We start from the raw sequence: 12746 nt of genomic DNA, 5'->3' as shown, positions 1-12746 counted from the left end.
ATACACTTTAGAGATTTAGTCTCGGAACGTGTTGTGTCTTACTCGAATATATAGAATAATGGAAAAAAATATAACGTTCAGGAAGAAAAGGAAGAAAAGTGAAACCTTATAACCTTAAAGGAAAGAGCACATGTCAATGACAAGGGCACAAGTCATTGATGTCATATGCTGATGCATTTAAACCAATAAAGGTGACAATGTGACATCTTTAATCATATCATTCAGCTTAATTAGCTAAGGATGAAGGACGACATTTATTTTCATTCCTCTACATATATAGCAAAATTGAAAGTTCTACATAAAATCTTAATAAAGTTCTTACCATAATACACATTAATTAGTAAAACTATACTCTATATGATTGATACTACTTTAATTTGTTCATGGTGCATCACAAATTGCATATGCCAGCTGCATTCGTGTTGGTGTGAATAATGGTTAAATTTGTCTTTTAGTTCTAATGAATTAATAGTGGATGGGTCCCTGAAAATCAGAAGCATGAATTTCCACTAACTAATTAACTTTTAGTATAGTTTATTAATTGCAAGAATAATTAATTATTAATCTTAATTTAGGATAGGGGTCTAGGACTTCCTGTCTAACTCGTGTTGGATCTTGAAGCTCCATGTAAGCAACAGATACGACAATAATAAATAATAATAATTAATACAATTAATTAATAAATCTATATTTGTGGAAAATAAACTAATAAGAAAACAAATATTTGTCTGCTGGTTGAGCCATGTTATGCTTCCGCTGTCTTAGGAAGACACCAAGTACAATAATTAAGTAATTAATTAGATATTTAATAATTTGCGTAATGAAATATGCTCGAGTAATATATCAATCTTGAATCTTATGCTTAACATGATGATTACACTAATGTTAATACAAACGTTGAAAAGGAATCTTTTATATACAGAGAGTTTAATTTTCATGCATTAACAATATAAAACATTTTATACGGTCGTACAATTACAATCGTTCTCTTAAATAATTATTCACGCGATTAATATAAAAAGTAGTTATTTTTTGGTTAAATTACACAATTGATCCTACACTTTTAAAAAAATTATAAATTAATCCCTATACTTTAAAAGTTTGTAATTGAATCCCTAAAGATAATTAAAATTTGTAATTTACTCTCAATCGTTCAAAAAGTATTTGATTTAACAAAATATTCTCAGTATATTTTCTATTTTAACATAATATTATCAGCATATTCTGAAAATATTCTGTTAAATCAACACTTTTTGACCAACAGAGACTAAATTGCAAATTTTAATTCTCTTTAGAGATCCAATTACAAATTTTTAAAGTGTAGGGACCAATTTATAATTTCACTAAAAGTGTATGGACTACCTGTGTACTTTAACCTTATTTTTACTAAGGTAGTGTTTGTTTTGAGGTACTGAGACAGAGATTGAGAGACTGAGACTCAGTATCATATTTGTTGGCTCAGAGACTGGTACTGAAATTTTTGTCTCTGTCCCTAAAATTTCAGTATTTCAGTACCTCCAAAAAGTGAGGACACAGGAGACTGAAATTTTTAGAGACAGAGACTGAAACTTTAATAACATTTTATACCTAAAATACCCTCATTTCAATTAATTAATTTCAATTTTACCTTTTGTACAAATTAAATTAGAGTTTCATTCTTGTTTTAATTTCTATCTCCCACTTTGTACCAAACAGAATACTGAGATTTATTTCTGTCTCTGTCTCTTAGTCTCTGTCTCTCAGTCTCAATCTTTTAGTCTCTATCTCTCCACCAAATGTTACCTAATATAACATTATTTGATTTAATACACGTGTAAAACTATTTTATACTGATAGTATTTAGATCAAAATTAAATTCATACCTATATATATAGTTTCAATTTGATGATGATGTTATTATGATTTGGATGAGTTAGTTCAAGTATGGAGTTAGGGGAAGTGAAGACTAGTCAATGAGAGTTGAGAATCCTTTTGCAATGACGTACAGGGTTCTTAGTACACAGTAAAAGAAGATGGAATTGATGCCTTCTTTCTTTTTATTCTTGTTTATGTGTTCCCCTTTATTCCAAAACTTGTTTGGCTTAGCTTGCTTTATTATTAGAGAGACATGGATATGGAAAAAGCTTTAATAGAGTGAAACCCGCTGCCTATGGTCTCTTTTAATTTGGTAGAAACTCCCTTTAAACATAAAATTAAAGTGAATATGCCTGCCTCCAACATCTTCCCATTTTATTCCAAAGATAGGATCGATCAAATCATCTAGAGAATAATCTTTCATAATCTATACAATTTCAACCTTAGTAAGATCCAATTCAATGATAATAAGTGGACAAAATATTATATATATTGTTTTATACATTTGAAATAAAATTATATGTTAATATTATTCCATACAAATAATTAATTTGTAATTAATTTTTTTATATATATACATATATTTTAATTAATGGATGGAGCTAAAGATTTATGGGTGTGGAATAATATTATGTTAATTCAAACAAGAAGTTGGACCTTAGGGCAGGGGATAGCCCAACTGATAGTCAACACATGAAGGATGTGTCAGGCCTAAAGATAAAATTGTTGTTTTGAAAATTCAAAAGGGAAGAGGGGTATGGGCTCTGAAATTTGAATAGCATTCAACAAATAGCTTTAGTCTTTTCAACTGTTATTTAATTTTACCTTAGGCTCAATAAATTTATGACCATACTTAACCAAAAAAAAAAATTAAGATCATTAATCTCATTTCAAAGTTAAATATGTCATGATTTTGATACAGGTAATGATTTTGAATTTTTGATAGAGGAAGTATAGCCAACATTTCTCAACCAATATTGTAGCTAAGATTTATCATTTAAAATTAAATATTAAAAAGAAATGTCTAAACTTAAAAATATTAGATAAATTATTTTAAAATAAATTAAATGATTTTAACTAATGTGGTTAGAAATATTGTCGTTGATAATAGAATCTGTGTCAAATTTTTCAACAATTTTTTTCTAATATAATTAAAAGACAATTAACAAGAAATTTATCTTTCATTTTATTTCTGAGTTATTTTTCACAGTATTCATAGCTGAAAAAGATCTCTCAGTTGTAGTAGTTAAAACAGAGATAATTAATACCAAATGAATCAAGAAAGATGCTCACAAGAAGAAAAAAAATCCACTTCCACTTTATGGGATTTGAAATTTTATTTAATTAAAAAATATTAGTAATAGTATCTTTTCTAATTTTTTTAATATTATTATTTACTTTTTAGATATTAAAAATCATTAATATTTAGGTTAGATTGTAATTTTATTTATATTAGACTAAATACTAAATAAATTTTAAAAAATTTAAATCGTACATAATAATTTATTACTATTAATCTTTTTTTAAAAAAACACTCGCCCCGTATGTCCATCCCTTATTATTATTATTATTATTATTATTATTGTTATTATTATTATTATTAAAATAATATTACATAGCCAACAAATATTATTGTTTTTTGTCCGCACTTGACCAACAATAATTTACACAAATATTTATAAGAATTTTGCACACAAAAATATATAGTTTACATACATAAATAAATACAACTTGTACTATATTTTTTAAAATTTATACACATAAATTAATATATTTATTTGTTAAAAATAATTTAATATTTATGTTAATTAAATAACGATAAAAAATACTAAAAATTATTGGCCATCGAGTCTTTCTTATTCCATCTAAACATGATAATTTTTCAACTCAAACGCTAATATAGACATGCAGGCATTGTATATGTCTCTCATGTCACAGCCAAGTAGAGATTTCAATCTTTTTGGCTGTAAAGTGAAGCTTATACCTAATTATTAATTATTAATACCTAAAAGGTGCATGGCAAATTGGCAATGCTTAGAATTTAGATATAACGACAACGCACTAGCCACCATCCAAACGTGACTTCTTGTCACCCAATCACCCTTCCTTCATTAATTCAGTACCATGAATACTCTTCACTATCCATGCGTGTAATCTAAGAATTCCATTTCTTTATTTTATATATCTTTGTTCTTCAAAAAATAAATAATAAAAAGAATTTTGTATTTAATTTCAAGTGTCACAGATCAAAATCATTCTGAGCTCCCTAACTTTATCAACGAACACTACTATTAGCAAAACCTTAATACAATGTATAATATGGAAAATTAACGGAAATGTTTGATAACAAAAAAAATCAGCAAAAAACAGTCATAACTTGTCTTATTTAGCATTTATTAATTGTTACGACAATTCATGAATACTAAATAAAGCAAGTTCTGTCTGTTTTTTTGTTTCTCTAACATTACCCTGTAAATAGTATACTATATAATTATGGCAAATAATTAAAAAAAAAAAGTACAATAGAATACATCAAATCACAAAAAGAGTTTCTTCTTCGATGATGAGATCGATGCTACTTGTTCTGAGTAGGATTTGGAACACTTGGTGGAGCTTTCCTCAAACTCTGTTGCACAAACACAACTTTCTTATTCTGTTTCTTGCTTCCACTTAATTTTCCTACTCTTCTTGTTGAAATAATAGAATCCATAGATTGAGATAGCAACTTCCTAGAGAGACTTATCTCCTTAGAAGATTTGTGATGATCATGGCTCTGGAAGAAAGAAGAGAACAAAAGAAAAACCAGAAACAAGGCCAACATAGCAGTCAAAACTACTCTGCATCTGATGATGATGATCATGATCTTCATAGTGAATAATAATATAAGGTACTGAAAAATTTTGAAGATTTTGATCATATATATATTGAACAATAATAAAGGCAATAACATGCTGCATGCCTTCTGCACGTGGTTCACCAACACTCACTTTGCGTTGTATTGGATCACATTCTAAAATAATTTAATAATAAATAAATAGCTGCTTAGTTCATTCGTTAATAAAGGTTGTTTGTTTTAGTGTTAATGCATGTCTATACCATTAATTAAAATATATTAAACCATGTAAATCCATGTTCCTAGCTAGCTAGCGTTGTAAACCAAATTCACACTTCAATTTTATTTGTCATCATCAACATTCGCATACACTTTCACCTCTTTTTAATGTTCCCATGTTTTCGGTATAAGCATGTGAAAACCTCATAATTTGAGTTGGATAATTATAAAACTTAATTAATTAGAAGAGATCTGCTTGTTCGGTAAACTTTTTTTTTTTTTTTTTGAAGAGTATTTTCAGTCCAACTATGTTACTAGCTAGCTGGCTTGTCAGACTCATTAGGAAAATACTAATGAAGATTAACTAACTAAGACTAGCTTTGTTTTCTTTCCTTAATTTTGTTATCGAGATTCTTCTTTGTTTTCCCGAAATTGTAATTAAGATAGATGTATATGTGGGGGATGAGTATAAACTACGAAATTGACAGCACTTTGGAAGATTTTTATGCTTTTAGTCCCACGTGAGGGAGCCCCCACTATCTACCATATCCCATCTTCGGGATCAAATCAATGTATAATATAAAGGTTTTTTTTTTTGGATATTGTGAGTAACTCTCTTTTATATGTCAATTTTTTATGTACACAGAGAAATTAAATGAATATATTATTTTGACTTCCTATTATACCCTTGGTTTTGATCTAGGAGATTCTAGTAGCTAGTACTAGTAGTACCATGATCTCTCTTTTATATGTCATTATTCATAGTTTGATTAGGCAAATGACCTTCAAGGGTATGAAAATTTACGTAATGACAAAAGTGGAAAGGAAAATTATTGATTAAGAATGAGAATATTAAACAATGTGAACAATGAATATATCGGATGTTCAATTCACTAGGTGTGCGGATGGTTATTTTAATATTAAAATTTAGGTGAATAATTTGGGCTGTAGTGTGTTTCACTTGAATTGGACAAATTTTAAGATCCGTTATTCATGTTGTTCAAAAAAGTCATTGATTATCTAGCATACTGCATAACTAAGCAGAAAACATTCATTTATTAAAAGGGTTTTTTTTGGGTCAGGATCCGGGCCCAATAGACTGGCCCAGACCCAAAGACAGCAGAAACCATGCCCAATATACAAATAGGCTTTTGAATATATGTAAACGGACCAAATAGGAGAAAAAACCCAAGGGGAGGTTAAAGAACTTAAGCCCAAACCAAACAAAAAAAAGTTAAGATGAAAAATAAAACTAAATTTTATTTAATTTTACTAATAACTTTACAATAAAAATTAAGGTGTAGCCAATTTTACGTGAAATTGATAATTGATAGTCGTTATATAAAAATTTAGTCAAATCAATTAAATAATTTAATCAAATTTACGTGAAATTGGCTGAGTTTTCACCTAATTTGATAGTTTAATTTTTTTAAAAAAAGAAATTTAATTACTGAGAGATGCATTAATAGAAAAGATAAGCTTTAAATTTTATAACGAAGACGAAGAAACGCAGGTCCTACTTGCTAGAAAGAAATGACGTAAAAGAGAGTTTGTTGTTTCTTGTTCCACTCTGAAAACTCACTCACTCCGCATTTCTCTTGTGCATGCATTGTACGGAAACAAGTTCTTTCCTTCATCATGTATCATCATCAACATTCACACACTGGTATGATTATACATTCTTATATGTTCATCATTTTGCTTACTGAATCTAATAACAAGAATTCTTCAGATGGCAGCAGCAATTTCATATTTTTATGAGGAAGTGATTATTCTTTCAAACCCTAATGCTTTAAATTATAGAGAACACAATTGATTGTGCATGATCTAAGTTAAAGCCCTTGAATTTTTGAGTCACAGATGAGAATGTCCCTCCCTTGAATCAAAATAGCACCATAGCCAGCAACGGAAGATCTGCTCCAGTTGCCCCCCTTCCCCACCAGAAGTTGCAGGGAAACATGGACACTCTAATTCATCAAATTGAGAAGGAAGCATACTCTCATGTCTTGTTAGCCTTCAAATGTCAATCTGATGTTCTAACTTGGGTATGTGTTTTCTAATTTCTATATATGATCTTAGTGTTTCAAGAGTCATCTCCTATGGTTGTGCATTCATCAGGAGAAAGCTGATTTGATGGTTGAGCTTCGGAAGGAGTTAAGGGTTTCGGATGATGAACACATACAACTTCTCACACAGGTGAATACCAATTCAACTATCCACCAAATAAGGTATGCTAATTATTTCAATACTTTGCAAAATTGTAGCTAAAAACAATAGAGAAAGAAAATGATGATGGAAAATGCAATCAGAGAGTGGAGAAAAACTAGCTGTTACAAACCAGCTCAGCATGTTCATGATGATTCACTCCATTCAACAATTTCATCTTCTCCAAAGAAACACAACTCATCATCCCAACCGGTAATCACCTTCTCTTTTATGCATATGATGTGATTTGTTGATCTGAACTTTTAACTAAAATTTCAGTCCCTGAGATGCAAAGAAAAATTATTCAATGATGCCCCTTTCTGCATTACTCTTCCACCAGTTTCAGTACCCGAATCAATTGTTACAGGGTTCATATTCACTAAAGAATGTGCAGCATCGTCCTGCTGCTCCCTCTTCAGGACGAAGGCTCATCATAAATGGCAGCTCTTATAGTGTTGTTCCCCCGAAAAAACCTATTCAAGAAGAAGCGATAGCAGGAAAAGCTAGGAATGAAATCCATGAGGCTGGGATTGGAATTAACAAAGCTCCCATGGTATTTTGAATTTTCCATTAGCTTGATTGTGATGTACATTGTGATTTCATCATGGTCAGAGACTCAGAGTGGGTAATAGGCAAAAATTCTGTACTTGTATTCTTTGCAGGGAAAGAATGGTTTGTATTATGATTCTGGAGAAGCTAATGAGATGGAGGAATGGGTTAATCTCAACAAGGTATGCAACTTTGATCCTCCTTAGATATTTCTCATAAAAGGCTATAGTTAAGTCTATTTTATCCAATCATTGGTGTAGGATCACAAAATCTTATTACTGTCAACTTTATATAATCTTTGCTATACATGTGTTGTATTGATTACAGATGCGAGCTGAGGACACAGAATGGGAAAATGAAGAAGGACGGCCAATTCTTCGCATTCTCAGAAGATAACAATGAAGATACTCTTATCTCATCACCACCACAAATGGTGGTGCAGATTTGAGGAATACGCAGAATACATACATACATACCTACCCTGATATGCATTACAGAGATCAACATAATTCTCATTAGGTGCTGTTTTCTTAAAATTAGGCACAATATGCAATGAACATGTAAATGCAAATGAATGGTTCTTCCATGACAACAAGTTTTCTCTGCAATTCCTTGGCATGGTATGTACTATGTAGACAATGTAGTGGTTGTATTCAATAGTGGATTCATGCGCAAACGTAAATCATTCATTGGCCCTAAATTTACACTAGGCTCTAAACATGTTAGGGTGTGCATTCATGATGTTCTTTCCCATCAATAATTAATAGATGATAAATTCCTTAAGCATAATATATAATTTATTTATGTTATAAATGTATCTCCTAGTATATAACAATATTTCAATAAGTCATCTTGTAATTTAGTTCTTATATATATATATATATATTGTAAATAGTATATAAATTTTTAGCAGCTTAATAAGACCTATTAGGTTTTTAATCATGTTTACATGAAGGTAATTTGATGTGCGGATAAGGTATTTCAAGCTAATGTAATTTGATATTAGTCAAAAATAATAAATGTTATACTAAAAAAAAAAGTTATGGATTCAACTCTTAAAATTAATAAAAAAAAAATTTTAAGATTACATAAGAAATTGAAGACATGTTGAAAAGAAAAAGTTTGTATACCAACTATTTTTCATCCCTATTATATGTCATATAGAAATATAGATAAAGTTTGTCCTTTTTTTATTAATATTTCAAGTAAAAATCAAGTATTTAAAATTAAAGCTGATATTTATTGTTTTTTTTAATATATTCATTTTAGAGTTCACATGTTACAAATAAGAAATAAAAAATAAAATTTTGAAGCTAACAAACTTATTTTAACTAACATGTAATTTATATTTCTTCATCATTTTGTACTTATTTTTTAAACATCTAAATATGAGTTAAACTTTAAAGTAGTTATAAATTTTTATTTTGTAATTCATTTTAGTCCTATTAATATTTTGAAAAAGTATAGGGTATCAATATACTATCTGTCAATTTATTGTCAACAATAATTAATATCAAAGACACTTCTACTAGAAGAAACATATATAAGGAGACATATTTAAGAGACACATCCACAAAGATACTTTTATTAGACACAGCCATAAAAAAGATATTTTCGTTAGACACATCCATAAAGATATTTTCACTAAATACATCCATAAGCAAGAGTTGGCAGGAGTTGGTAGAATCATTGTTCGTTACGTAGCGAGATTGTAATATTTTTTTGTCATATTACAAATAATGAAACCATATTTTAACACGTGTTATTGACCGTTTATGTTAGCACGTCATATTGGCAAGTCGTTAACAGAAAATATTAAAAATTTGATGTAAATCACGGAGTAAAAATCGATCTGAATCGAAGTAATTAAAAAAGTAATTAAAAATTCACGAACCTATTTAAAATTTGTGTGAAAATTTAAAAATTATTTTGAGACTTAAGTCAATTCCATCTTGTTAAAATTAACTATTATTAAATTTGGTGAAAATTTCAAAAAAATATTATATTTTTAATGCTTTTTTATGTAATATTTTCCAACAAATTAATAGTGGCGTGTCGCGCAAGCTGGTGTGTGAATGCTGTTTCGTGTGTCTCTCGGTGGTTAAGACTTTGCAGTTTTTCAAACGTTTATACCTTTCTTACCTCCTTGTTTTAGTTACTCTCTCTATTGCATCACTCATCACACAACCAACAACTGTTACTCGCTCATCATGGCCAAGCACCAATTGAATCGCGCCGATTGCCGCAGCACCACAATCAACCCCAAGCTTCGTTGTTAGCTCCCTCTCCAGCTCACGATGACACCGATCATCGAACCCGTCGAGGTCTTCGTTCTCGCTACCTTGCCTTCAACAACATGATTAACGGTGAACTTTGCCTTTCTTTTCTCAATCTCTGCAACCTTCAGCTCTATTTTACTATTGTTTCATTTTCTATAGATCATTTTTCAAAACAAAAACCAAATGCTTGTAAATTGAAGTTATAGCGTCCTTACAAGTTCAAATATAGAAAAAGAAAAATAGTGTTGTTGATGTTACTTGTTTCCATGCTTAGTTTTATCTGTTTGCTTATGTTTTTTTTTTTTTGCAGATGAAAGGGACGAAATCGCAAGGGCTGATTCCAAGATGTTTGAGTTGATATTTGGCGAAATGGAGAGGTTGCATCAACTAGGTATCTAAGCTCATTTTTTCTGTTATTAGCAACACATTATTGTGCTGCATTTATATTGTAAGGTTTGGCTTGGCCTTCTTGTTGAACATTAAGAAATCAATAGTAATCAACACTGTACTAGTTGACTAAATGTTAAGGTCGGAAATTAAACAAACTATAGAAAAACTATTAAATCAATCATAATAATTACGATGTTCTTTTCAAAAATTTTGCACATATGTAACAGGATTTATACTAAAAGTTTTTCGTTTTGCATTTGTATGCTCAAATTTTGTTGTGCATCCTTACAACTTTATTGTCTCAGTATAGTATACTATTCCTGCATGAAAGGATACAATATTTTTTAGCGGTTTTGTTTTTGCAAGAAGGAGTAACTAATTGACGTGGTGTGTGATGTTTAATAGTTTTTGCTACTAAAATGAATTTCTCAATTCTGATTAGCTGTTCTATCTAATTCCAGTTACAAAACCAAGAGAACAAGTAGTTGATGCAAAGGCTCTGTTGGACATAACGAAATCCTTGGTAATGTTTGTGAAGGGGCATGCTAACGGTGTAGTCACTCTTTCAGAATTTGTATCGCACATTTTTGAAGAATTTGGAGGACAGGGTGGATCAAGTACTAGCACAGAAGGTTGCACCAGAATCTAAATAGCCTGGAATGGTGTTGGACTATCAGTATCACATGTTTTTAAAGTGGGTTCTAGCTGCTGTACAATGTAACTTCAATGCATTTAGAAGACTTTGTTCTGTAATTATGATATCCATAGAAGACTTTGTTCTATACCTCACCTATATGTTTTTCCAATATTTTTTTCCTCCAGGAATGGTCCCATCTATGCTAAAGTAATGCAGAGGAAGGCTGTTAATCGTAGAAGTAGGAAGCATGTGAGGCCCAATGAATTGGCTCGGCTAGAAGAGGTAATAAACTGGTTTAATATGTATGAAGTTTTCGATTGACAAAGGTAGAAAAATTCGTGTTAACAAGAGGTTTTAACTGGATAAAAATTTCTCTGATAGACTTGTGTAGCTTATATTTTTCGACTTTTCATGTCTTAATTTCTAGTAAGTTTCTTTCTATCAGTTTATTACCTATTTATCCATAAGTAGAACGTCAAAATATTGAAGTTAAGAATATTGTGTACTGCTCAGAATGCTAAGCTTATTATGTAGTTACGATACAATTTCCTTTTCCTTCACATTGTTGTTGTTGTTGTTTTTTTTTTTTGGCAGCTTGGCGGAGGTCTAAGAGAAGTAAAAGCTGATACAGATAAAAATATGTTAACGATGTTTAACATCTTAAGGAAAAATAGTGTTATTAAGCTTGAGAATCTGATTTTGAATAGGAACTCCTTTGCTCAAACAGTGGAGAATTTATTCGCTTTATCATTCTTAGTCAAAGATGGGCGGGCTGAAATAAAAGTCAACGAGGCTGGATCACAACTAGTAGTGTGTGAGTTTCTTCGAATATACTCGTATTAACATTCTCACTCTCTCGCTCTCACTGAATTTATTATCCTTTATCTATGCAGCACCTAGAAATGCCCCTCGTGCAAATGCAGTTCGTGTTGGGGATGTTGCTTTCAGTCACTTTGTGTTCAGATTGGATTTTAAGGATTGGAAGGTATATGTATCTATGTTTACTTTGATGCCGTTAATGTTTTGGGTGTATGCGGTTATGTGCTATGAAAGGTTAACTTTCTTTGCTTCCTATTCAGTTTATTTATTATTTATTGTCAGGACATTCTAGAGAGCTTTATCAATCAAGTGGCTATGTAAATAGCTGAAACTTGTCACGGAGCTATAAAAATAGCTGGTACTTTAAAATTTCATTGAGTCATTTTTACATTGTGGCATTGTGCTATAAAAAGGGAGCAATATTGGGAAATTAATAGTGTTATTTCTTTTATTCTCGAGTCTTAACCTATTGCTAAATGAACTTGTGTGAAATTGCAAGGTAGTATTTTTTTTGTGGGCTAATGTATTGGCTCTTCATGGCATTGAATTTTCAGCTATTGATCGATTTTGTTGGGGTTGTGGAGGATCTAATGCCTCGTAGGGAATAGTCAATGAAAGGATGTAAACAGTGGCAACATAATTTGGTTAAATAGAAACAGGTTGGTCAACAGAGACCATTTACCATATAGTAGTGTATTAGTTGATGATCGTAAATTGGTAATTCATACTTGAATTGATGCAGTTTTTAGCCTGCGTATATATGCTTAGTTTTAGGTACAAAGATGCATACTACTGTTCCTGACATCAAGGAACAATTAGGAATATCTATTTGGCTTCTATCTTTTTCCTTTTTGACGTTGACTTGGAATGATGTCCGGAAATTGATAATGACACCAGTTGTTATTCGCTATTTTGCTTTATTGTGCTTGACAGCTACTTTTTTATTATGCTTAACGTCATT

The 12746-nt window shown here is 30.5% G+C and overlaps 2 protein-coding genes across 3 annotated transcripts; both read left to right on the top strand.

Moving 5' to 3' along the window:
• The first annotated feature begins 6415 nt into the window (after nt 1–6415).
• On the top strand, nt 6416–8385 carry LOC112759109 (protein EMSY-LIKE 3). Of its 2 annotated transcripts, none has more exons than XM_025807931.2 (7): nt 6416–6572; nt 6767–6951; nt 7025–7134; nt 7216–7324; nt 7479–7664; nt 7774–7842; nt 7988–8385. In XM_025807931.2, exons 1-7 carry the CDS (start codon nt 6545–6547, stop codon nt 8054–8056), a joined length of 756 nt encoding a protein of 251 aa, XP_025663716.1. In that variant the 5' UTR covers nt 6416–6544; the 3' UTR covers nt 8057–8385. The 2 variants fall into 2 exon arrangements, with proteins under 2 accessions (XP_025663716.1, XP_025663715.1); XM_025807930.2 differs by having other exon boundaries at nt 7452–7664.
• Nucleotides 8386–9870: 1485 nt separating this feature from the next.
• LOC112756550 (non-structural maintenance of chromosomes element 4 homolog B-like) lies at nt 9871–12393 on the top strand. The gene is made up of 8 exons (XM_029293778.1): nt 9871–9934; nt 10250–10330; nt 10791–10961; nt 11066–11078; nt 11152–11248; nt 11561–11769; nt 11852–11951; nt 12340–12393. The coding sequence occupies exons 1-8, from the start codon at nt 9871–9873 to the stop codon at nt 12391–12393; spliced, it is 789 nt and encodes a 262-aa protein (XP_029149611.1).
• The last annotated feature ends 353 nt before the right edge of the window (nt 12394–12746 follow it).

This window comes from Arachis hypogaea, chromosome 16 (assembly GCF_003086295.3).
Source record: "Arachis hypogaea cultivar Tifrunner chromosome 16, arahy.Tifrunner.gnm2.J5K5, whole genome shotgun sequence".
Lineage (NCBI taxonomy): Eukaryota > Viridiplantae > Streptophyta > Magnoliopsida > Fabales > Fabaceae > Arachis > Arachis hypogaea.
The sequence above is the reverse complement of the archived record's forward strand: the minus strand, read 5'-3'. Positions and strand labels throughout refer to the sequence as shown.